Source organism: Ptychodera flava, chromosome 6 (assembly GCF_041260155.1).
Source record: "Ptychodera flava strain L36383 chromosome 6, AS_Pfla_20210202, whole genome shotgun sequence".
Classification (NCBI taxonomy): domain Eukaryota; kingdom Metazoa; phylum Hemichordata; class Enteropneusta; family Ptychoderidae; genus Ptychodera; species Ptychodera flava.
In genome coordinates this window covers 12,080,279-12,105,362 of record NC_091933.1, presented here as the reverse complement: position 1 = coordinate 12,105,362, position 25,084 = coordinate 12,080,279, and the positions used below count along the sequence as shown (strand labels likewise).

General features: G+C 35.5%; 1 protein-coding gene across 1 annotated transcript; it reads left to right on the top strand.

The window, feature by feature from the left end:
• Window positions 1-6: 6 nt before the first annotated feature.
• Window positions 7-18,185, top strand: LOC139134847 (uridine phosphorylase 1-like). The gene is made up of 7 exons (XM_070701909.1): window positions 7-167; window positions 4,878-5,014; window positions 6,036-6,209; window positions 6,934-7,119; window positions 7,889-8,027; window positions 11,553-11,699; window positions 13,096-18,185. Exons 2-7 carry the CDS (start codon window positions 4,928-4,930, stop codon window positions 13,245-13,247), a joined length of 885 nt encoding a protein of 294 aa, XP_070558010.1. The 5' UTR covers window positions 7-167; window positions 4,878-4,927; the 3' UTR covers window positions 13,248-18,185.
• Window positions 18,186-25,084: the final 6,899 nt, after the last annotated feature.

Here is a 25,084-nt window from a genome sequence, read left to right as displayed (position 1 = left end):
GAAGTCTAGAGAACCCAGCACCTCGGAGAAAGACAATCCGAAGGTCGTACAATCCTCTGCGAATTTTCGCTCACTATGTTCTTTCGTTAGTACTTCTAATCATTGGCCTATGTTCTAAGAATACCCAGGTATCAGGAACTGAGGAAATCAACACTGATAATTTAAGGTATGGATACATCTTTGTACAAGTTTCGCCAGTACGGCGTGAATGCAGGGCAAGGCCTAGGCTTGCTGCGAAAACGAGCCCTACCACTCCTTCCTTAGTTGACATATATGTTCTTTTGGGAGTGCCACTCCAATGACCAAGCTACCCGAGTGGCAAAGGCTACGGATTCGCAGCAAGGCAAGGATTGCTGCAGTTTCGTAGCCCCGCAACTCGACTCTCCTTTGAAGATTTTTTGTGTGGGGGTTGCGGGGCTACGAAACTGCAGCCAGGGCAAGGCGTGTTTCCCCCTAGACACACAGGCCATGATGCACAGGCCGATCATAAGGCAGGAAGGGGAGGGAGCCAATCTACCTTGCTGCGGTTCCGTAGCCCTACCACTCCCTTTGCTGGTTGTGTTGGGGGATTGCCACTCCCCCAACACAACCAGCAAAGGGAGTGGTAGGGCTACGGAACCGCAGCAACCATCTACCAAGCTTCAGCGCACACGAGCATAGACTACACGGTACTATTACTGGATCAAGATCCAATCGAGATGCACACGCGTGGACTGTGATTGCTCGAACCGTGCGGTGATCCAGATGTCTAAGCTTTTAGTTTTTACCTCCATCGATCAAGGTCCCTTTGACCGTGCCTTCATACTTGGTCTCGGACTCGTGAGTTTTTTTTTTATTTGCTCACGTGCTCACATACGTGAGCATATGTCGCAGCGATGTCTGTCTGTCTGTCTGTGTGTCTGTCTGTCCGTCTGTCTGTCTGTCTGTCTGTGTCTGTGTGTTCAATATCTCAAAAACGGCTCATTAGATCAGAATCAAATCTGGTACATAGATTCAGTTTGCAAATGGCAAAAACTGATTAGTTTTTGGTGGTTTTTGGTGGTTTTTGGTAGTTTTTGGTAGTTTTGCATACTTTTTGCTCATTTGCATAATTAATGATTTTAGAACAACGGAATATACATTGAGAACAACGTACTGCACACAATTTGATGAGATTTTCTACAAATGTTGATCACATTAAGATATATCAGCTGTGAAAGTTATTAAGGGGTGACGTGAAAGATAATTACTTATTTGCATATGAAATTTCCTAATTAGGGGTATATATCTGAATTTACTCGATCAAAATTGACGAAACTTGGTATGCGTATTGAAGATACTATGATTTAACATTGTTGAAAGTCATTAAGCATTTTTACTTCATCCAAATCGTAATTTGCATATTTTATGAACTTTCCTAATTAGGGGTATTTATCTGAATTGACGTGACCAAAGTTGACGAAACTGGCTATGCACATTAGAGATACCATGAAAGAACATTCTTGAAAGTCATTAAGCATTTGAACTTTAGCCTATTCCTTATTTGCAAATTTAATGAACTTTCATAATCAGGGATATTTATCTGTATTGACCAGACCAAAGTTGACGAAACTTGCTATGTACATTGAAGATACTATGATACGACGTTATTGAAAGTCATTAAGCGTTTTTACTTCATCCAGCTCCTAATTTGCATATTTAGTGAATTTTTGAAATTAGGGATATATATTTGTATTTACATGACCAAAATTGATGAAACTTGCTATGTACATTAAAGATACTATTATGTAGGCTAACATTATTGAAAGGCATTAAGCATTTTTGTTTAAGCCAATTCCTAATTTGTGTATTTAATGAACTTACCTAATTAGGGATATATACTTGGATTTATTTGATCAAAGTTGGCATAACATGCTATGTACACTGATGATTATACCAAGTTATACCAATATTGGAAGTAATTTCGCACTTAAGTTTTCATGTCAGGTAATTTATAGTTTGTATATCTAATGAGCTTTCAAAGTTTGGAATATATAGTTGGAAGGACTTGACAAGAGGCAATTACACTTGCTATATAAAGAGCAGATACAATGACAGCATAATTATTTCTATTTCAGCTAATTGCGTATTTGAATACTTAATGACCTATAGAGTTAATCTGTGGTGAATATTGTTCATTATGTTGATCATAATACTTTCAATGAAGTTGCAAACATGTGGCAAAGGTTCAAATTTACACATAACTGCAATATATAATGAAACACGTGAGCATACAGTTCATATCTGGTTTAACATGGTGCATGCTCCTGAGATTAGCAAGCATGCATAGCAGGCGGATTAGGGATGGTCGTGTACATCTTAAGGGGGGGCGTTGATAACAGGCGGATGACAAGCAGAAGTCATAGCAGGGCGTCCACGGGTACCAGGTGCATGGGGTGTGTCAAGGCAAGGTGACTTGCACACAGGCACACTGACACACGACATACGCAGAACCAGGTATGAACTCTCGTGTTCCAGTATATTGCAGTTGTCTATGAATTTAAACTTTTGCCACATGTTTGCAACTTCATTGAAAGTGTTATGATCAACATAATGAACAATATTCACCACAGATTACAGTAGTGTTTCTAAGGGCAGAGACCCTCCCTGAGAGACTATGCTACCCAGACCTAACTATTAAAGCCGTGACGACTGGACGATGCCATCTGGGCTGCATATCAGACTGCAAACCAATTGAAATTTAACGTTTACTGTGTAATAAGGCTCTCGATGGCCCTCTTTGCCTGTAGCAACGCATCAACGTCACTGAAGTGCCCACCCTTCTGTACCAGTTGACACAACATGAAGTGGGCACAAGTCCCAGCAGTATAGTAATAATAATAATGTTTATTGCGCAACAACACACTTAAGAAGTGTGGTAAGGCAAAAATACCTGTACAGTTCAACGAAGTGTGGTAAGGCAAAAATACCTTTACAGTTCAACGTTACAAGGATTAACAAACACTGGTTGTAGCTGCTGCTGGGGGAGAAAGTAAAGTACTTGAAATATACTTAGGGGCCGTCGATAATAAAAGCTGACGCACGACTAACGTAATTCTTTTGTTTAGGGGGGGAGGGGATAAAAGCTCATTTCGTTTTGTGTGCGTGAAAATCGCATAAGGATTTTCTATCGTTTTCGAAGTGCGACTTTGCAGCGAGAACGCAATACTACCTTCGCGTTCAACGAGAACAGAATGACCACAAAGTACGGAGATAGAAAAGACAACGAAAAGACATGAATGTGAAAGAAAAACTTGTATGCTTTTTCAATGTGAAACATTTTCCTACGTGCCAAATACATTAAAATGTTCTGTCTTAAAAAGTGAAAAGCGTAAAGTGGAGGTTTATTTATTGATGTGCCTTCAGGTATTTTTTCATGGGCGTGCAGATCGGAGAGGTGCGTGTGGGTTTGTCAGAAATGGCATCATAATACGAAATTGATTTCACATAACAACTTTCGTTTTGAGGGGGGAGGCCGGAGGGAGGGGATTCAAGTAAAACGAAGGAATTACGTTTCTTGTGCGTCAGCTTTTATTATCGACGGCCCCTTAACAAGGGGTAATTTATCTGACTGACTAAAGATGTAAATGAACTTCTCTTTCTGGTCTACGTCAACGAAACCAGGACTGCACATAGTTATTGAGGAAAATAACATCTCTCTGTAAGTGCTATATTTTGGACAGATCAATAATAATGGAATTCATCCTCTACTGAAGATTTACAATACTTACAAAATCTCTCATTTGCAGGGACTTTTGGGATTGATCTCCGACCTAATTCAATTTGTAAGTTGTGATCAGAGATTCGAAGTTTTGTAAGCCACTTCCTATTAGTAAAATTTCTTATATCCAATAAATAATTTTCAAAGTGAAAAGAAGTTTTAAATTCTCTATATGTCCTGAGTTTATTTTTTCCTGAACCCGGGTTTCGTGAATCATTATGCAAATTTCTGAACCAAGTCTGATGATAACTCTTACATAAATTATCAACAACAACACTTACTGTGGAATTGATATTACATACGGAAGTCCATACATTACTTTCACTGTAAGAATTCAAAATGTTATACACAAAATCAGACCATTTTGAATTAAACCTCGATGATATGTATGCAGACTTAGTAAAATGTCATCGGTTAAAACCAGTCTATGCCAGTACTTGAGCATGTGTTAGCACATGCACTCACATGCATAGCAATCACATAGTAGCACTCACATGCAGTTACAGGATCGGCTGGGTACATGCCGGGCATGCTCGTTCCGCAAAACTTTAAAGTACCCCTTTATCTGGAAATTTCAGTGAAAGAGACACCTATATTTTGAGAAATGTTAGAGAGAAAATTAGGCAAAAGACACCCCTTTATGAGACAGAGAGATAATTTGAAAAATAGAGCTACATTGTATGTCAAGACAGCATAAATCTGATTGGCAATAATAATGTTGTACTTTGTATTGTCCCAAAGGATAATTATTGTAAAGTTATAGGGAAGATAAAAAAAAATTAATATGCATTTGCTGTTATAATGTTCAGTGGTAGTTAGACTTATAAGTTGCAGTTGATATATATTAATTGAATTAAATATTGCATGGATACCATCACCTGGTATTCCAGTTAAGTCGGTTTTCCTACATGTGCTTCCTTTCCAGCTTGATTTGTTGATACATAGACCCTCAATATTATACATGTATGGTGGATGGTATCCACATAGTTGCCAGTAAATGGATAATTTGCCTGTAAATAAATTCTATCTTGCCCCGTAGTTAAGCAAATGAATAACATAACATGTTCTTGTACTGTATGTATATTGTTTTATCAATGTTGTGTTTTTTCTCATAATTTCAATATTGTGATCCCTCCAGGGAGACGAATGCTGGTCGAGAGTATATAGACAAGGTTTCTGGATCCGATCATGGCAAGGACAATGTCTGAGGATGTCTTGAGTCATTTAGGTCTGTCCACTACTGATGATCTAGTGGGTATGTTCAAAGATGTCAAGGTAGGCCAATTGATCAAATAAAACCCCTACGCTAATCAGCAAACGCGGAAGCAAAAAAACAAAAGAAAAAACCTGTAAAATAACCTGTTGTAACTTCGCGTTTGATTTTTGCTTGAATGAGAAGGTCTTTTATGTTTTAATTCCTTTATATGCTATCTTTCTGGAAAAATTGTGGTCATCGCCCTGAAAACCTGAAAAACGCATATTTAAAAATAAAAATATTTTTAAAAAACATGTTATTGGAACAGCACAATTTATTTATTTTGGCCAAAGAAAAGCAACTGTTCCACGTACTCTTATTCAAAGTTGAATGCCATAGACAGTGTCATTACCATTACCCCATTTCCCTGAGTGTTCACCTCTCACAGGCACGAAGACAGCATAAGATCATACTGCTGAATCTCATTCAAAATGTTTTATTTAAAAAAGTAACATTAATGCGTAAAGCTTTCTGAAATGACGTTATGTTGCACAACTCATCGAACCTTTCAACCAGAGAATAAAAAAAAAAATGTTTACAAATATTTTTCCCTTGTTGTTTATGTGTCAAAAAAACAAAGATATACTATGAGACACGTAGACTGCAAAAGATGACTTATAGTCTTGTTTTAGTAGAATACTCTCAGAGACGTATTTTCAGACTGTGAAATTTGTTCTATACATTAAACTTGCTAGTTTGCTGTCTGTGTAAATTTATTGTGTAGTTTGAGTGAACGGGTTTTCAACGGCTTGTTTTCTGTAAAGATTTAAAGTTGATATTGTAGCAATAGAGTAAGGTAATGTATTATCATGTGACCATATTGGATTTCAAATATGAATAAATTTTATGTATTTTTCCAATCCCAAAATTGCATTGTGACCCCTGATTATTCTTGTTTATGAAAGAGAATGGTTAAAAGACTCCTTGAGGAAACTTTAAGCAACAGTTCAAAACTTTCTGTTTGGAGATGAATATTACCTTTATTGATGTTGGATTTTGTAATATGGGGGGATTCCTTTAATTTTGTTCATCTTTTTACAGTTTGTCTGCTGTGGTGGAAGTGCCACCCGAATGGAAAACTTTGCAAAGTTCATATTGAAGAAATTATCCTCCAGTCATCTTAAGATAGATCTACCAACGGAGCAAAACTTGAGAAATATCTGTCGAACAGACAGATATGTCATGTACAAAGTTGGCCCAGTGTTGTCAATCAGTGTGAGTACCTTAAAAATATCCCATAGCAATCCTAATGGATTACCAATGGACTGAAAACTATCAAGTAGATGAGATGGTCGTGGGGATTCTATGCAATATAACATGCATATTGGACTGCATGTATGTAGACTAGATGTGTCAGATAGAATCATGTGCCAATAGAGTACAGATATTTGGACTCTTGGATTTTTACAATATCTTCCTGATCTACCACTCGTTTAGGTCATTTTGAAGCATTTACAGTGAATGGAATTTTTACTGTCTAATTTTTGTGAATATGGAAACCTCTTAACGATGTAATTTAACAGAAATACATGCTGATAAGGGGATAACTTAACCAAACTCCACTTCATAGCATACATTGGTTTCATTGCCAAAGCACAACAGCTTCAGTTTCCTTTGAAAATTCGATAAAGTTTGTTGCACAAAAAATACCTGGCTAGTGCATAGAAATGGTGATTATTTAAATTATTAGGTTATATCATAGCCAGTAGAGTAAAAACCTACCCATGGTTTTATGATCCTTGTATCAATTCAATATCCATCACAAAAATATAGTGAATTCCATGAAATGTTTATTAATGGGAATCCTCAAACATTTCTTCACAGAAGCTAAGATTCCAGTATACTGGTATTCCATAAAAATTTATATTTAGTGATACATGTATATGCAACAGAAAATATTGCCTTACATTAATTTTGACAATTTGTTTTTGTCTTTCAGCATGGAATGGGGATGCCATCAATGTCAATTATGTTAAACGAAGTGATCAAACTTATTAGGTATGCCACTTGTACTGATGTGGTCTTCATCCGCATTGGTACGAGTGGTGGCCTTGGTCTTGCGCCAGGCAGCGTTGTCATCACTGGCGAAGCAGTGAACTATGAATTCAAGCCAATCTATCAGCTGGTAAGATATGTCTGTAATTTTCACATATTATTTACAGTCCTATGAACATCACATGTTGCAATGACTGTTGCACTGTGGCTATCACAAGTTGTGAGATCCAGGAGCAAGAGCTCTACCAATAATTTCCAGCATGCAAATAAGGTCACCTGTCTAAATGTCATACCTTGAGCCATTATATACCAGTACTGATTATATGCATGTACATGTACAGTCAGTATGATGACTGAACATATCAAAAAGATTCTACCCTTCTCAAGTCATGGTCTATTTCTGTCACAGCTATTTTGTATACAAAATTAGTTGTCAAACAAAGCAGCTAATTTTAAGAGCCATCGACTGTTAATTACTTTATAATGTTGTGGCTGTCTTTTCATACATGTACCACATAATACAGTGTACTACTTCTTAATATCAGCTAAGAATTGCTATAGAAGCAATTATAAGTGCTGTCTTGAAAGATCATACTCACAGTCTATGCTATTCTCACATGCATGTATGGTCTCCTCAATTTAGTAATTATTTGAAAACATACAAGTATGGCATTTATAACGTGTTTGTAATGCTTGCTGAGTGTTCAGTGTGGTGACATGATTGCAGTCCGTGTAAGCTGGAATATTAAAATAGCTTACTTGAAAGGAGTAAATTTAATTGTTCTTATCACGTAAACTTCAAGACTGTATAAATCATGAAGCATTTCTGAATCAGTATTAATCTAGGGCATAGTAAACTGTTTTTTCCCATTGCTCTTCTCTGTTTGTTTTCTGTGCAGCCTGTTCTGGGCCACATGAGATCGTGGCAAACCACTCTGAGCAGAGATGTGGCTGAGGCAATCAAAGCTTGTGCTCTTCCTGACGACGGCTACGATGTTGTCATCAACAAAACCATGGCAACAGATGATTTTTATGAAGGTATCTAATTCGATGTTTAAAAAAAGAAACACAATTGTAAAACGCAGCTTATTTTAATTCCCAAGGACATGTTATTATTAACCTGAAAGATGACACATGCCCATCCATGGTCTGTGCATACTTCCGTAGCTCTTGTAAATTTCAAATTAATGTACATTATTAACCTTATTTGCAGCATACAGTTGTGCAAGCCAATAATGACATCCACTTCAAGCTCTAAACACCGTCTTTTGGCATTAAAAGAATAAGAGAGCAGCATACATATCTCTACTGTTATATAACTTGTAATGTATGGCTTTATTTGTTGCAGTCCGAACTCCTTATTATTGTGCACTGATATTTCTGAGGGCTTAATGCATATTTTCAAAGAAATATGTGTCATGAATCAAAGAATGCAACTATAGAGGAAAATTGATGGTCTACTTTTTAGCTACTATAGACTATAGTCTATAGAAGCTATTGGGATGGGTATCCGTCCGGCGTCAGTCTGTATGTATGTATGTATGTATGTATGTATGTATGTATGTATGTCCGTTTGTGAGGCGTCCGTCCACTCAAATATCTTGAGAAACGCAGTACTTACTTATTTGATATTTGTTGTGTAGATGAAAAATATGATTTTGAGAAACCGTATTTTTTAATTTTTTGATATTGTTGAAAATAGGCAAATTAATGCCAAAAAAGGTGTTTTTGGTAAAAAATCTTCTTCTTCATAACCGCTGGTCAGACAGCTTTGTTATTTGGTATACAGGTCCCTAGGGATAACCCAACTTAGATTTGTTCAAATTGTGATGAAATATGCAAATGTGTATTTTTAAGGAATTTTTTTGTCATTTTTGGTCAAAATTTGACTTACATTGTATGTAATTCTTGTACTGTATAAACCCTATCAATTCAACCAGAAAAAAATAATTAATATGATTTTAAATAATTGAATTAATTAGGAAATCATCAAAGCCAAAATAATTTTAGTGTGGAATAATCAGAAAGTTCAACTTTTTTTGACAGTTCATAGTGAAATGCTTACCATCTGGGAGTATTAAAACATGTAAAGGAAACTTTCCTGAATCCCAACTTCGATATATTCTGAACCACCATTTATGTTATCTAAAAGAAATTGCTCATAATAGTTTGTCATGATAGGGTGGTCAAATAAATAGAGAAAGAGAAAGTTCTAATTTCCATTTATGGTTGACTTGGTAAGGATAAAATAAGATTACTTTTTGAAGAAAAAAAATAGAGTGGGCAATTCAAAGAGTGGTCAAAGTGATAGGGTTTTTATGGTAAAGCTGGGCTGTAAGATTCCTCATGTGCTATTTATAGCAATTATGCAATCTGTGTAAACAGTGCAATGAAAGTGTAACATAATTCCTTATAATGCTTTTGATGACCTTGAACTTCTTAAGTTTCAAACATTTGTCTCTTCAGTGTGCTTTCTCTGAGTATGTACAGTCTCAACTTATTCAACAGAACTTACTTACAATGTTAATTTGAAAGTTAAAATGTGCTTCGTTAATAGGATGAAAATACTGATATTAAAAGATAACCAGCTCAAGATTCTTTATAACCTGACAGATATGCTGTTTTTGTATGACGTAAATCTTGATTTAAGCAAGTCTTGTTTACTTTAATTAGAATGTAATTAACTCTCGTTTATTTGCTAATATAGGGCTCAGCCCTTGGTGTCGCGCCAGGGGTTAAGATTGGCAATGTTATTTGTATTGATTCATGATAAAATGTAATTAATTGTTACTTCATAAATGTTTATATGACAACTATGCCCAGATTCCCTCTGATGAAACCAGTTCACGTAAGTACACGACGTCAAACCCTGCAGCAGAGCAGGTATAGATTTTCTGTAACGTGTAAAAATTTTGGACAAAAATTGGCAATTTTTACAATGATAACAGCCTATTGCGTTAAACAAGGGACGTATTATGCAATCATTATCATTGCAATGGTAACCGCACTGCCCACCTTCCACTTGCAAGCTGAAAACACGGTCCCTCGTGCTGAAAACTACAGCGTTCCGTCTAAAAACTGGCAATTTTTGAATCTAATAATTGACACAGGGGGCGCTTTTCTAAAATTAAATCCCAGCATTCTTTGCGTATGCCCCCGTTCATATGCACGACAGTTTTCTCCCTTTATCTACATAAACGATATTTTGTATCGGCGACAAGGTGCATAATAACATTTACTGGCTAATAAAAGAGGTATATTTTATAAATGGCATGTTATATAATAGTAATTTGTTTCGTATTTGTTTATTTACGAGTACTCAAAAAAAAACACGGCGGCGCCCGTGAAAGAAGGGTACACTTCCGGTTACTCGCATAGTATATTATGAATATGCGCATGCGTAGTCAGTAAGCCGCTGGCGCGACTATTATAGACTAATATAGTCTGATGAAATATGCAAATCTGTATTTTTACGGAATTTTTTTCCATTTTTGGTCAGGCCATCCTGAAATGAGCTATCAAAGATATCCAACTTCTTCATCAATACATATGTCACAAAAGGTTATTCTTTACATAACACAGCAGAGCTCTGTCACCTGTTGAGTCGCTTGTTTTATCAAAACCACTGGTCAGACAGCTTTAATATTTGGTTTACATGTCCCTAGGATGACCTTAGTGAGATAATTTCATGCAGTCAGGAAATACTTAATTTTGTATCCATGTCTATAGTAGCTTCAGGGACTTTGGCCCTATGTTTTATTTAATACAGTAAGCAATAATGTAAATTATTTCAAGTCTCACTGGTTCAGCTCTTACCCATCACCTTAAGGCGATACCGAAGGATTCAAGCGCGCGTTGGTTGCTATCGCTGGCAACGTTCCAAACGCGCACTTTTGCACGTGCAAAATCTTACCGTTCCGTTGTTTTCTATGGATTTCTGATTCCTTATATTTTGGAAATGCTCAAAAGCTTTCAACTCTCTCAATTGTAAACCAACGTAGCTGACGTTTGGTAGGATTGTTGAAGTCATACATAAGAATATAGATAAGCATGCGTTTCTAAAAATTCCGGACCGTTTATGAGATATCGCCGTAAAACCCTTCAAAATTTCACAAAATGACACAGTAGATATCTTCCTGTTCAAAAATCGTTTGTACTTGAACAGGTAACCCAATCCATGCTAGGGGCTCTAAACGGGTATCTAATGTGTTACATTTGGAAATTTTGGATAATTTGGTGCAAATTTGTAGGAGCTGAAACGTTTTAAAGTAGAGCTGTGAAATTTGTACATATGTGACGTCACTGACCAATCGCGCAACAAACATGCGTCTTTTGGAATCGTATGGTTCTGTAAGTCTTTATTATGCAAGGAAAAGCATGAAAACTTTGTATTTTGATTGATTTTGGAAATTACCCTTAGCAACCGTTGCTTAGTAATTTGAATCCTTCGGTTCTTACCCATCACCTTAAACATATATTTGGTTATTTTACTGTTTTTAAGTTTTCTTACAGCAGTCAATAAAAAATTTTTCACATCGCCATGTGATTTCTACTGGTATACAGGTCAGGGCCGTCTTGATGGAGCCCTCTGTGATTATACAGAAGAAGACAAAATGGATTACTTGAAAGAGGCATACAGGAATGGAGTCAGAAACATAGAAATGGAATCAACATGCTTTGCATCCATCACCAGCAGGGCTAACATTAAAGGTATGCATGCAGTGAGGGGAAAAACATTTAATGTAAGACTGTTTTGATGAAGGGACTCAGTGAATATATAGCAAGACTCAAAACAGAGAAAGGGAAGTGAGAAACAGGAGGTCTGATATAATCTCAAAATGGACAAAGAATAATTGAAAATGACAGCTGAAAGGTCAGGAACATGTGCACTTTCTTTCCACTCATTTTCCTGATGATTTGACCTTTGACCTGCTTGTCTGGTGGACTTCAAATGCGAGGAGTTGTGGATCAGTTGTTGCCCAAAGGGTCTTGCAAATAGACATTCAACATGTGATGCCGACACAATAAAAGATTCAGTACACAAGAGACTGAGACAGCTGATTTAAACTGCAGTAGAGGAAAAAAGAGGCTTATTTCTCAATACATGTCTGTATGTTTAAACCTTTGACCTGTAGGATTTTTACCTTACAGGTGAGGGCGTGTTGTCCTGTAGGGGTGTCTGACACAATGATAGTGAAAATAGGACATAAGCACAAAAAGGGGGCAGTGAACAATCTGATGAGGAGAGAGAAATGACAGTGAATGTAAAAGAGAAATACATATAATAACAGACAGTCCAAAATTATCATATTTTTCAAAAAACGGCAGAAATTGCATCACTATAGTTTCAGTTGTTATCTGTGTGCATGCAGTTCCACTTCTGCAACAGCTTAGAAAATCACTCAGGTCACATGCACCATGTCTTTTCACAAACTGTATTCATGGTTTCAGCATTAACCTGTGTTTGGTTTACTACATAGTACAGAGAACTTTAAGCAACGTTTTATCACTTGGAAGGCCTGACAAAGTGAAATTAAGATTTAGGACTCAACATTGAAGAAAAAGAAAAAGAATCAAAAGTTAATTGTCTGATACACTCAAAAGTTAAAACTACACTCAGCATAAATGAAAGATGAAACTGAGACGAGAAAAGCAGAAATAAGATAAAATGCACAGGAAATTTAGCAGGCAGGGGGGCGACTTAACTAATTTGTAATGTTTGAGTTGCCTTCAAAATTTGTGAAATATTTTTGTGCATTGGCATGGTGTTGGGCATTCATCAGTTTAGAGTTAACGTAGGTATTCTCTTTTATCAAGGTCATCTTCTGTCTGTCTTTAATCTTCACACAGTAAAATGTGTCATATAGCACAGGAAAATGAACTCCAAAACTTCAAAATTGAAATCAAAAGTAATGAGTTAAAAACAGTATGCATTTCATAGCAGCACCCTTGAAAATGAGAATAATTGTACAAACAGTTTATCATTAGAAATTGGGTATCAAGGATTTGTTGTTGAAAATAGCTTACTAGGAAACTAAGAAATGCGGAGACAGAAATCTCTGATTCAATACAATCTGAGATTTTCTCATTTTGACCACTTTTACAGCTGCGGTAGTCTGTGTGACATTCCTCGATAGACTGCATGGTGACCAAGTCACAGCGACAAAGGAGACGGTACAACAATGGCAGGAGAGGCCCCAGCAATTAGTGGCCCGCTACATCTTGAAGTGCCTTGAGGAGCCACAAGGAATGAAGTGAGCATGCAAATATTCTATGCGGACACAACATGGTTTTCTTAGAGTATATGTACTTTTTAATCAAAATTTTAATAGATTCTTAAACCAGTGCAGTTTGATTAATATTCTGTCTAGTAGAAAATTATGCAAAAATTATGTGATGCAGAATAATTTGCTTTTGAAATTACCACTGGTTATGTACGGGACTCTCTGAACCCTTTAACTCCTCTTGTTTTCAATGGAACAGTTATTCCCATACTCATTAAAATGGTTGTAAAGAGTAAAAAGGATGTCTATATCTGAAAGGCCAGATTTTCAGAGTAATTAGCTAGTCATACTTATACATGTGTAGAGTGTATGCAAGGAAGACAGACACACAGATACCAGTGGAAAACCTTCCCTCCATTGGTATTCCCAGAACTAACCTTTACTGTTCATTTACTCTCAATTAGTACCCAAATGGCACAAGACCACTAATTCACTTCCAGGTTCATTACCCATGAAGATAGTTCGGAAGAAAAATAAGTGTAGACCTTGAAGTTTTGATACCTGCATGGATGCTTGTTTAGTTTGAACTTTAATGTCAAGTATTTTTGTAAAGATATTTTTCTGCCTGAATCAAAATGCAGACTGTTGTGAATAATGGCTGAAGCATTCGGTGGTAATATGAGTTCTAGGACTAATAGAAATCATAACAATAAGCCTGAGTTTTGTCAAAAGCACCACTGAGGGCGCTATTTCATCGCTCTCTCAAAATTTCTGTGGACTTGCCCACACTAAAAAGTCATCAGTAGTCAAGCTGACATTGACCTAACACCTGTTAAGAGGATTGGTACCGCTGAATGTTTTAAAATAGGAAAATTGAGCTCAACGCTACTGTGGTGGCCTATGGGAAATTAATTAGTGGTCTTGTGCCAAATGGTTGTTAACAATGATCACAATAACATTTTCAAAAGGTTGGGATGACCTGGTAATGATTTGGAATTATTTTACATTTAATTGATCTGTTTTTCTTGTGCTCTTATCCTTAATCATAAGGTGCTTGTCTTTACTAAAAGCACAGGAGAGATATTTTGTCCAAATTTAATCCATAGACAATGTCAGGTTCAAAGAGTGGTCATAACATTGATGCCTTCCTGATAGCATTTATGATTTAATGATCATTGTTAATTGAAAACAAATCTTTGAACAATTACCAACAAATATAGTAATGTTTCAGTGATGAAATCCATGTACATGTAATAATGCAAGCAATTTAATCCAAGCTACATTGTAGTCTCTGTGGTGTATAATTCTAGTATAGGTAGAAGATGGCCTTGACTGGAAGGTCCATCATACATGTGTGAGGGCGCTCCCACACTCCTCGTCTGAGGATGACTGTATTACATATTGCACAACACAGATGGAGGGTGCATTTTACAACGGATGTTTGAACAGTCATTCTACGCTTGCATTATTGCTTGCAGGAAGTTACAAAAAATATTGAGTGTACAGTACAATCATAAATATGTCAAATTTCTGATCTTGAACTGAATTTAAAAACCTTTCAAAATAAAATAGGCTTGTTATCAGTACTTTTATTGGATGCTCTTGGCACACTTTTATCTCAACCATTATGGGAAAACTTGTATTTGTCCACTTAAGTAACTTTGAAGGAGACAATAGAATATAATCAACCACTCATATGTACTGCCACTGTCAGGTTATTTCCTCTATTTACTATTTCATAGATCCCTGAAACTACTGAGTCAACCATTTTGCCGAAAAGAATATGGCACAGTGAGCACTCTAGATTAATTCAATGAGTCTTGTTGAATGTTTTGGAGCTCCTGCTCTTCTAATGTTGTGTAATCATGACTCAGAAAAATTGCCAAGATTGCCATACCCGGAATCTGTCATATTTTTTTCCTGGCAAGATGAAAAATGTGAGTTGCAAACTGTAAAAGTACACTGCCAATGATGGTGCTCACAAAGAGATATGCCATTCAAATGTTGTAATTTACCTTTATAGACTCAGGCAAACACCATATTGGGGTATTCAAATCATTTAGTATTCAGATGTTCGTGTACAGTAATACGTTAAAATATAACTAGAATGGACCTTTCATTCTTGTTCCAGAATCTGCAGTGTCTGTAGAAGGAAAGGTTTCAGTACAACATGTGTGTGTGTGTGTGTTTGTATGAGAGAGAGAGAGAGAGATACTGATGCTGAGTACATACACTTGTTATGAGTTCATAGAGACTGGAATAACAGACAGACTTCAAATTTTTAGCTCCGCTGTCAGCGACGCGGAGCTTATCAAATAGGTTGATTTTCCGTCGTCGTCCGTCGTCGTCCGTCGTCCGTCGTCCGTCGTCCGTCAACAATTGCCTTCTCCTCTGAAACTGCAAGTCCAATTGCTTTGAAATTTTATATGCAGTTCACTTGGGGTGACCACACTTAAGTTTGTTCAAGTCGTGGTGAAATTTGCATATTTGTATTTTTGGGGCAATTTTTGGTGTTTTTGGTAAAAAAATCTTCTTCTCTGAAACCGCTTGTCCGATTGCTTTGAAATTTGATATGCAGTTTACTTAGGGTGACTTCAGTCAGATTTGTTCAAATCGTGGTGAAATTTGCATATTTGTATTTTTAAGGCAATTTTTGTCATTTTTGGTAAAAAAATCTTTAAAATCTTCTTCTTCAAAACTACCAGTCAGATAGCTTTGATATTTGGTACATATGTCCCTAGGGATGATCTATTTCAGATTTGTTCAAATTGTGCAGAAATATGCAAATTTGCATTTTTAAGGCAATTTTTGCCATTTTTGGTCAAAAATGTATTTCTCAAAAAGTACTGGTCTAATAGTTTTGAAATTTGGTATACACGTTTCTATAGAGAACTGAGTAATATATATTGAATTTCTGATGAAATCTGAAATTTTGTATTTTTGGGGCAATTTTCGCCATTTTTGGTCAAAAAATGTGTATTTCCAAAACTATTTATCTGATAGCTTTGAAATTTGGTATACAGGTTCCTACAGATAAACTATATGATATTTATTGAAATTGTGATGAAATCTGCAATTTTGTATTTTTGGGGCAATTTTTGCCATTTTTGGTCCAACAATGTGTATTTCCAGAACTACTCATCTGATAGCTTTGCAATTTGGTATACAGGTTTTTACAGATCACCTTAATGACATTTGTTGACATTATGATGAAATCTGCAAATTTGTAATTTTGGGGCAATTTTTGCCATTTTGGTCAAAAAATGTATTTCTCAAAAATTAGTGGTCTGATAGCTTTGAAATTTGGTATACAGGTTTCTACAGATGAGTTCAGTAATATATAATGAATTTCTGATGAAATCTGTAATTTTGTATTTTGGGGCAATTTTTGCCATTTTTGGTCAAAACGTGTATTTCCAAAACTAGTCATTTGATAGCTTTGAAATTTGGTATACAGGTCTCTATAGATGAACTAAATGATATTTATTAAAAAATAATGATGAAATCTGCAATTTTGAATTTTTGGGGCAATTTTCCCATTTTTGGTCAAAAAATGTGTTTCTCAAAAAAAGTACTGGTCTAACAGCTTTGAAATTTGGTATACAGGTTTCTATATGTGAAGTTATGAACTAAATTTGATCTCTTGAAATTATGATGAAATCTGCAATTTCATTTTTCGGGGCAATTGTTGCCATCTTTGGTCAGAAAATTTTATTCTCAAAAAACTACTCATCAGATAGCTTTGGTTGACATGTTCTTAGGGATGATCCGATGTGATATATTCAAAGTATGATGAAATCTTCAATTGTGTATTTTTGCAGCTTATTTTAGCCACTTTTTTCTGGCCTCTGCATTAAGCTATCAAAGATTTCCACCTTCCTAATCAACATGTGTAAAAAATAGTTATTCTCTACATAAACACAGCGGAGCTATATCGGCCGCTAGGTCGCTTGTTAAACTCATGCATTTAGAATAATATTTCAACGTCGTCAGTTTACCCTCCTGCTTTTATCTTAATACCTCTTATCCTGTATATTTTTGAGAGTTCTACAGAGAAAACAGTTCTAGGCAGTAGGCTTAAATCAATGCATCTTCTATGAGAAAATTTACTCAAGTTAAAGAGAGTATGGTTAAAACACTACTGTACAATAATATTATGTGATGACATTTGAGGTAAAAGATCATCTATAATGATATCACATATGTGAGTTATGTATTCTCCTCAGGTTTTCAATATTTTGATTTCCAGTGAAATATATTGCTGTAGGCCATAAATTAACTGAGTGACAACTGCCAATGATAATAGTCTCCTCTCAGGCAAGTGACAAGAACATTAAATTTGACACTAAGGGGGCTTAGTATAACTTACAATGCAATTTTGTATTGTGATCAAACACAGTTGAATGAATGTGTATTAAATTTTATCGTAGATATTTAATATTTTTTTAATTTTTAGAAAGTTACCCTTTACATCTTCTATACAATGATTGGTGTACTTATTTATACAATGTATTGCCAAACAAGCATGTACATTGTGTGGAATGAAGCTAAACACACAATGATTTAGTGAATTCAGTTGAGTCAGGGTGTACTGTTAATCTGTATTTTACATGCAAGTTTTTATTTCATAGGTAATGTACCCGGTATATTTCATTTAATTATTGATGTCACATTTATACCTTTCTGCATTATGTCATTTTGATGAATGTTGTTAAATAATGTAATGTAAACAAAACAGAATATATTTTTTATGACAGAATTTATTTGATGCAATTATCAATTCCATTCTGAATATCCACAACCAAGAAATCTGTATTGTTTACTTATTATCTGAAATCATTGGTATCACGTATTGCTACCTTATTAGTAAATGTCAGAGGATCTAAAATGTCTTCATTGACATATATTTTTTGAATGGCACCTACTGTATTTTTGCAAGCTGGTCAATAAATGAAATAAACTATTAATACTACTAGCCATGCATAAGATTATTACTTGTACCCAAACATGCTATCATCGGCTTAATTCAACCAATTAATGGAGTACAGATTTAAGCTTACATTTGCAATATATGATTGTGTATCTAGTGTATCTCAGGGGCGGTAGGATCAGTCATTACATATATTATATATGCCTGTCTGACTGTCTGTGTGTGTATGTGTGTGTATATATATATATATATATATATATATATATATATATATATATATATATATATATATATATATATATATATATATATATATATATACATACACACAGACAGTATATATATATATATCTGTATATATATATATATTTATATGTGTGTGTGTACATGTGCATATATTTATATGTATATATGCATGTATTTACATATGAATGTGTGTATGTATGTAAACAATATATATATATATATATATATATATATATATATATATTATATATATATATATATATATATATATATATATATATATATATATATATATAGTGAGAAATCGTGAAACAGAACTGTTGCATGTATTCAAGTATTTCTCAAGTATATGGCATGTAGATCCTAAGTAGGTGGTAGATGTGAATTTTCTTCAAATGAGCCAAAAAATAGGATAATGGTCAAAATTACAAACTGCAGGCCTATTTGCTTTACACATGGTACATATTCTTGAGATGTTCTGATTCAAATTGCCATAAAATATGCATGTCATAAGTCTCGTACATTTTTTCTCAGATCTCTCCAAAAATACCCCACACCATCAATCTGATAGCTGTTAGATTTGGTTTTAAGGGAGCTTTCAGTTATACAAGGGGGGGAGAACTGGTGTGCTATCATGTAAAATGTGACCCTCCCCAATATCCCTATCTGAATTGTAACCCTCCCCGGAAAAATTTAAAAGCTTAAAATACATGTATTGACCTAATTACCAGAATCACTATATGCTATAGACTTCCATGTTCACTCTCTTTCACACCCCTTTTTTATCACCACATCGTTCGCCTATTCTTTTGAATTTGACCTTTACAACATACTAGGTCATTCTCTTACTTACTAGATACTGCTATTCATAATCAAGCCATATGGAGCACACGTGATGCGTTAAATGTGTGTACATGTATGTCTATTAGGCTCCTTGCACTCCCTGTGTAGTGAACTAACATTTTTTAATGAAATTCCAATATCATACATGTTGTACACATATGTACTTCTAACTACCCTTATCTAGTCAAGTACATTCATGTCAATAATCAAGAATATATAAATGCACATATATACCTAGTTAAGTATTGGAAAAACATTGTCATTAGTTTTCCTTATAGACACCCATGTATAGTGAGCTGAGTGTTTGGGTGAAATTCCATTATCATATTATTGTACAAATATGCACTTCTACAAATCCTAATCTAACCAAGTACATTGATATTTATAGGATGATCATGTGTCATTTTTAAATGATGAAATTAATACATTTAAACTTCTATTTCAAAATTGGCAAATAAACAATGTGGCCCTCCCTAGGCTAAATTTGCAAAATGTGGTCCTACTCTAAGGGCAGGTTTGTACAAAATTACCCTCCCCTCATAATAACTGAAAGCTAGAGATTAATCCATTCCTGAACTTACAATGATGATGAAATTTGCAAGTGCAAATTATGAAGCAAGTTTTCCTTGCTTTTGGTCTAAACACCCCTACATCAACTTGTTAGCTCCGCTGTCAGCGACACGAAATTTATCAAAGTAGGCTGATTTTCCATCACCGTCTGTCAACAATTGCCTTCCCCTCTGAAACCGCAAGTCCAATTGCTTTGAAATTTCATATGCAGTTCACTTTGGGTGACCTCACTAAAGTTTGTTCAAATCGTGGTGAAATTTGTATTTTTGGGCATTTTTTGCTGTTTTTGGTAAAAAATCTTCTCTGAAACAGCATGTCCGATTGCTTTGAAATTTGATATGCAGTTTACTTAGGGTGACTTCAGTTCAAATCGTGGTGAAATTTGCATATTTGTTTTTTTAATGCAATTTTTGTCATCTTTGGTCAAAAAATCTTTAAAAAACTTCTTCAAAACTACAGGTCAGATAGCTTTGATATTTGGTACATACATCTCTAGGGATGATCTATTTCAGATTTGTTCAAATTGTTAAGAAATATGCAATTTGTATTTTTAAGGCAATTTTTGTCATTTTTGGTAAAAAAAATGTTTCATCAAACCGCTTGTCTGACAGTTTTTATATTTGGTGTACAGATTTATAGGGATAAGCGAAATGTGATATATTCAAATTATGATGAAATCTACCATTTTGTATTTTTGGGGCAATTTTGCCATTTTTTCTCAAAAATGTGTTTCTCCAAAACTACTCGTCTGATAGCTTTGAAATTCGGTATGCAGGTTCTTACAGATTAACTAAATGTGATATATTGAAATTATGATGAAATCTGCATTTTTGTATTTTAGGGCAATTTTTGCCATTTTTGGTCAAAAAATGTATTTCTCCAAAAGTACTTATCAGTTAGCTTTGAAATTTGGTATACGGGTTTCTACAGTTGAACTCAATTTGATATATTGAAATTATGATGAAATCTGCAATTTTGTATTTTTAGGGCAATCTTTGCCATTTTTGGTCATAAAATTTGATTCTCAAACAACAACTTGTCAGATAGCTTTGGTTGACATGTTCTTTGTGATGATCTTAATGTGATATGTTCAAACTATAATGAAATCTTCAGTTGTGTATTTTTGCAGCTATTTTTGCCATTTTTTGTCTGGCAACTGAAATGAGCTATCAAAGATTTCCACCTTCTTCATCAACACATGTGTCAAAAATAGTATTCTCTACATAAGACAGCAGGAGCGATATCGGCCGTTAGGTCGCTTGTTGGTGTTAGTGCTTATCCGACAGCTTTAACTTTGGTTTGCACTTCCACATGGATGAGTCCATTCATGTAGCTTCTTCAAATGAGAGTGGAATTTGCTATTTAGTTTTTTTAGCAAAAGTTTCTTATTTGGCAAAACGCTTCTACTTCTGTGCTCAATATACATTTAATAGTGGTTGCCATATATGTATGTATGTACCTTTGTCAATAAGAGCACAGCATCTACAGGCGCTAATGTTTAGTTTCTCGACTGAGGATGTTGGATCGGAATTGCACAGCAGGAAAAGACATGCATTGCAGTATTTGACATTTTAAATACGTGCCGCCTACCTAGTTCATTGTTAGACTCCATCTATCTGCCTAGGGGGTCAAAACATTGCCATCGTAAACATTAGCTTTCAATTTTGGTAAAAGAGTACACGGGACCGTGTATATTGTCACCTGATAGATTAAATAGAACTGATATCGATCATTTTTTCATATATCAAATTTATTTTGCCATTTCTGTAAAAGAGTAGGGGCCAGAGAGAGTAGGATAATTTGCATGATTTCCTTGAAAAGGCAAAACTTTTAATATCGGCTTCGTGGTGGTTTGACTTATGTTTCGTGCCAATACTAAGACATGCTTTGTTTCATTCAAGCTTGGTCGCTATAGCCTATGTGTATGTACTTAAATGTTTCACATTGTGGAGTTTGCAATTAGTTTTTAATTAATCAAGTGAAATGCATACTTAATATGATCAACGCCTAGAGGTTACATGCAGTAAAATACTTGAATGTACGAGTGAGTACATGTACATCTTTGCATTCCGTGTGTTCACTAAGATCTTACTTCGACTGCAAATGTCAACAGAACAAAGGTATTAATCAAGTACCGCGTGCGCTAGTAATAACTCGTATAGGCAAATACAAAGTTAAAGTATCAACACTGCAAAGTGGTTCTTTTAGATGAATGTCCATATCGTGCCTGTTCCTTTTTTAAAACGCTCAGCTTTTTTCAATTCACACCTGGTGATCCACAGTATTCACGTCTGTGGCCACTTGGGGATTTCTTTCGAGGTAATACACACTAGTGCAATATACAAGTAAGGTTAACATTGTTGAATTATGTATACACGTGACGAGATTATTTTGATATTACTGAATAAGGCAGCGATTCAGTCATTTGTTCAGACTTAGGTTCGTAGAACCATGTGCACATAAATTAGTCGATTTCTTTCGAGGTTCAAGGACAGTATTTCGTAGGCTTACATATGATTGTAAGATTTGTTGATATCAGTACTTTGAACGAAAAAGGATGTCGGTAGGCTGTTTGTCAAAGTACTGTATGAAGATACTTCTCTATCTAAACATGCGTAGGCATAAGTCAAGTTTGTTGAAGATTTGTATATGTTTAGAATAATACTGTAAACGTTAGCCTAGATTTGAGTGCCAGTTTGACCATAGACCAAAAAGACTATGGTATACCTGTCTAGCTATTTTTCTTCAATTTACCACGATTGGAACTAATTTGGAATAATCGGATGGTGAAGTAATGTCGATTTAATGTACACATGTTATCTCATCTGCTTTTCTTTTTATATTACACATTTGTATTTATGAGTAATTTGCGATATTGCAACATTCAGCTATACGGCACATAACACTTTTGAAAAATTTGCAACATATGAAAATCCAATTATCCCAAATTAGTTCCAGTCGTGTTATTTGTATCTGAGGAGGAAGAGTACATGTCTGTGGAGCCATCACGTAAAGGCAAGGTACTGGACTAACGGTTAGGGATGGCCATATAAAACTCTGACAGACTGACACAATCAAGGCACTTTAATTCCGACATTACTTCTCTTCACTACAAGCAGTGGTGTGGTACTAAAGGTTTACACTACTACCACAGCTTGCCAAAACCTTCCCTCCATATAAACTCAGTGCACTCTAGAACCTCTTCCTATTTTTAATATGTTAAACTAAAAACTTGCCAAGTCTTGAGTTTCGAATTTGAGTTATCATACCAAAACTATATTGAGAGGGTCTGGACTAGATTACATGCTAGTTTGCAGGACGTTGTGGTGAAACCATACCTAGGTGATACGAAATAAAAGAAAACTTCACAACAACACTTTTGCTCAAATGTGAATGACCGGGAATAAAATTTCTTTTATATTTTTGCCTTAATGTGCTTGATTACAAACTGTAAATTAATGTACAAGAAAGTGTTATTCCGCGTGTATATGATGCCTTGGTGAAAATAAGGACGAAGGTTTTAAAATGTGAAAGCATGCCAACATAAAATGACAAGGAAATATTCACACATCTTTGCTTTGCGCATTAGGGCGCCACGTCTACTTAGAGTTAGCGCGTTGACTTATATCCAGTTGAACAAGTACATCATTCTGTAGTAGGGTTTCTACAAAATGAAGATTTATTAGTTAATTGTAAAATATGTAAATGACTACAAGGCTTGTTCCTTGACAAGTACATTTGTGTTCTCCCCCACCTTTCAGTCCATCTATATGCCATTGGCCAACCACGGCAACCTGTATATATTTGTTTGTATGAAGGCATTTCTTAACAAGTTTCTATCTGCAGTGTGTGACACTAGATCTAGAAACCATGGAAATGTCATTTAAAAATCACTCAATGCTTCGATCTTCGTGATGGGGAACGGTGTAAGGGCAGTGATTGCACTTTACATTATTGTACGCATCATGCACCCAGACAATTTCTGCTGAAAAGGGTCAGCATGTGAAAGAGTCGTTGTTGGGGTTGTTGTCGAATAAACAGGTTATTTCCAGCTGTTGTGCGTGGTGTGGTCCTCAAGTCTTACACAAGCCTGTAAGAAGATGTAAACGTTTCGAAAATAGACAATATATCCGCACTGTTGCCTTTCAGGTTTGGGGCGTTTTATAAACATTTGAGAGTTTCACTTCTCAATTCAACGTTACCTCTAAACTAGCGTACGTAATCTCAGAGTCAAAACAAATGCACTCAGAGCACGACCTTTGCTTCATGGGTGTCGGTTCGGCGCAAAGAGCCTCGTGTACGACATATGACCCCGCGTGCAATCGTTGAACGGAAACAGAGCCATGAGTGTCATATTAGTACTGGCATCGATCCCCTAGGCAAACAATTGTGAGATCTAGACGCGGTTTTGGATCACCAAATACCGTAAAACTCCAAGTAATCGGTTAATTTAGATAATGAAATTTTTATAAATTCGGATTCTGAAGTGAACGTGAGATAAAATTCGACTTGATAATTTTTAACGTTTCTTAATGGTTTCACAGACAAATTTTGACACGAAACTAATTGACCAAGTTCATAGGATACATTCACAGCGTTTCCAGGTTTCATTAGATATAAAATACATATCTTGTTTCGTTTTGATATCAACCAGAAGCCTAATTAGCAAAAATACCCAAGATTAGGTGTACGAATCGGTATATTAATCGAAAGTTTATACTCAGACTGAAAGAAATTCACTAGCGCTCTTTTTAAAACTTGTTGATCGCAGGTAACTGTCCTGACAATATAAAAGTCACCTCAGACCCTTGTCGACATGATTCAGGCGACTTGGTTGAAGAGAGGCTTCGTTGACTATAGCTATACGTCGCTTCCGAAGAATGGAAGCTGGCAACATGCCATATTCAACACAGAACAAGTCTTACTCGTTCGATATTTCTTTCGCTTTTCAGGTAGAAATCGGGTAGTCAGTACAGAGCATCGATAGCACACGGCAGGTCGCTAAAGTGAGCAGTTTTGAATGTGCACTCCAAGTTCCATGCATGTATACAAGAAAAAAAAACTATTAACCAACAAAAAATGGTAAAGAATGGTAATTAAAGAACCGTGTGCATGTATACACCGAGTATCAACAGCAGAGAGACTAGCGTACGGAAGTTATTTTCGCCTTTGGAATCCGACCAATAGTCTGAATCAGACCACGGGTTGTAATTATGACCTTTTGTGGGTTCATCTCTGGTCATTGGTCGCTCCGAGTTGTGTGTACACAATGTTACCATGGG

Bases quoted from the DNA above. Each gene is read 5' to 3' on its own strand.
- LOC139134847 (XM_070701909.1), top strand. From the start codon at position 4,928: ATGGCAAGGACAATGTCTGAGGATGTCTTGAGTCATTTAGGTCTGTCC. The intron at 5,015-6,035 runs GTAGGCCAATTG...ATCTTTTTACAG, and splicing joins GTATGTTCAAAGATGTCAAG to TTTGTCTGCTGTGGTGGAAG. The intron at 7,120-7,888 runs GTAAGATATGTC...TTTTCTGTGCAG, and splicing joins TCAAGCCAATCTATCAGCTG to CCTGTTCTGGGCCACATGAG.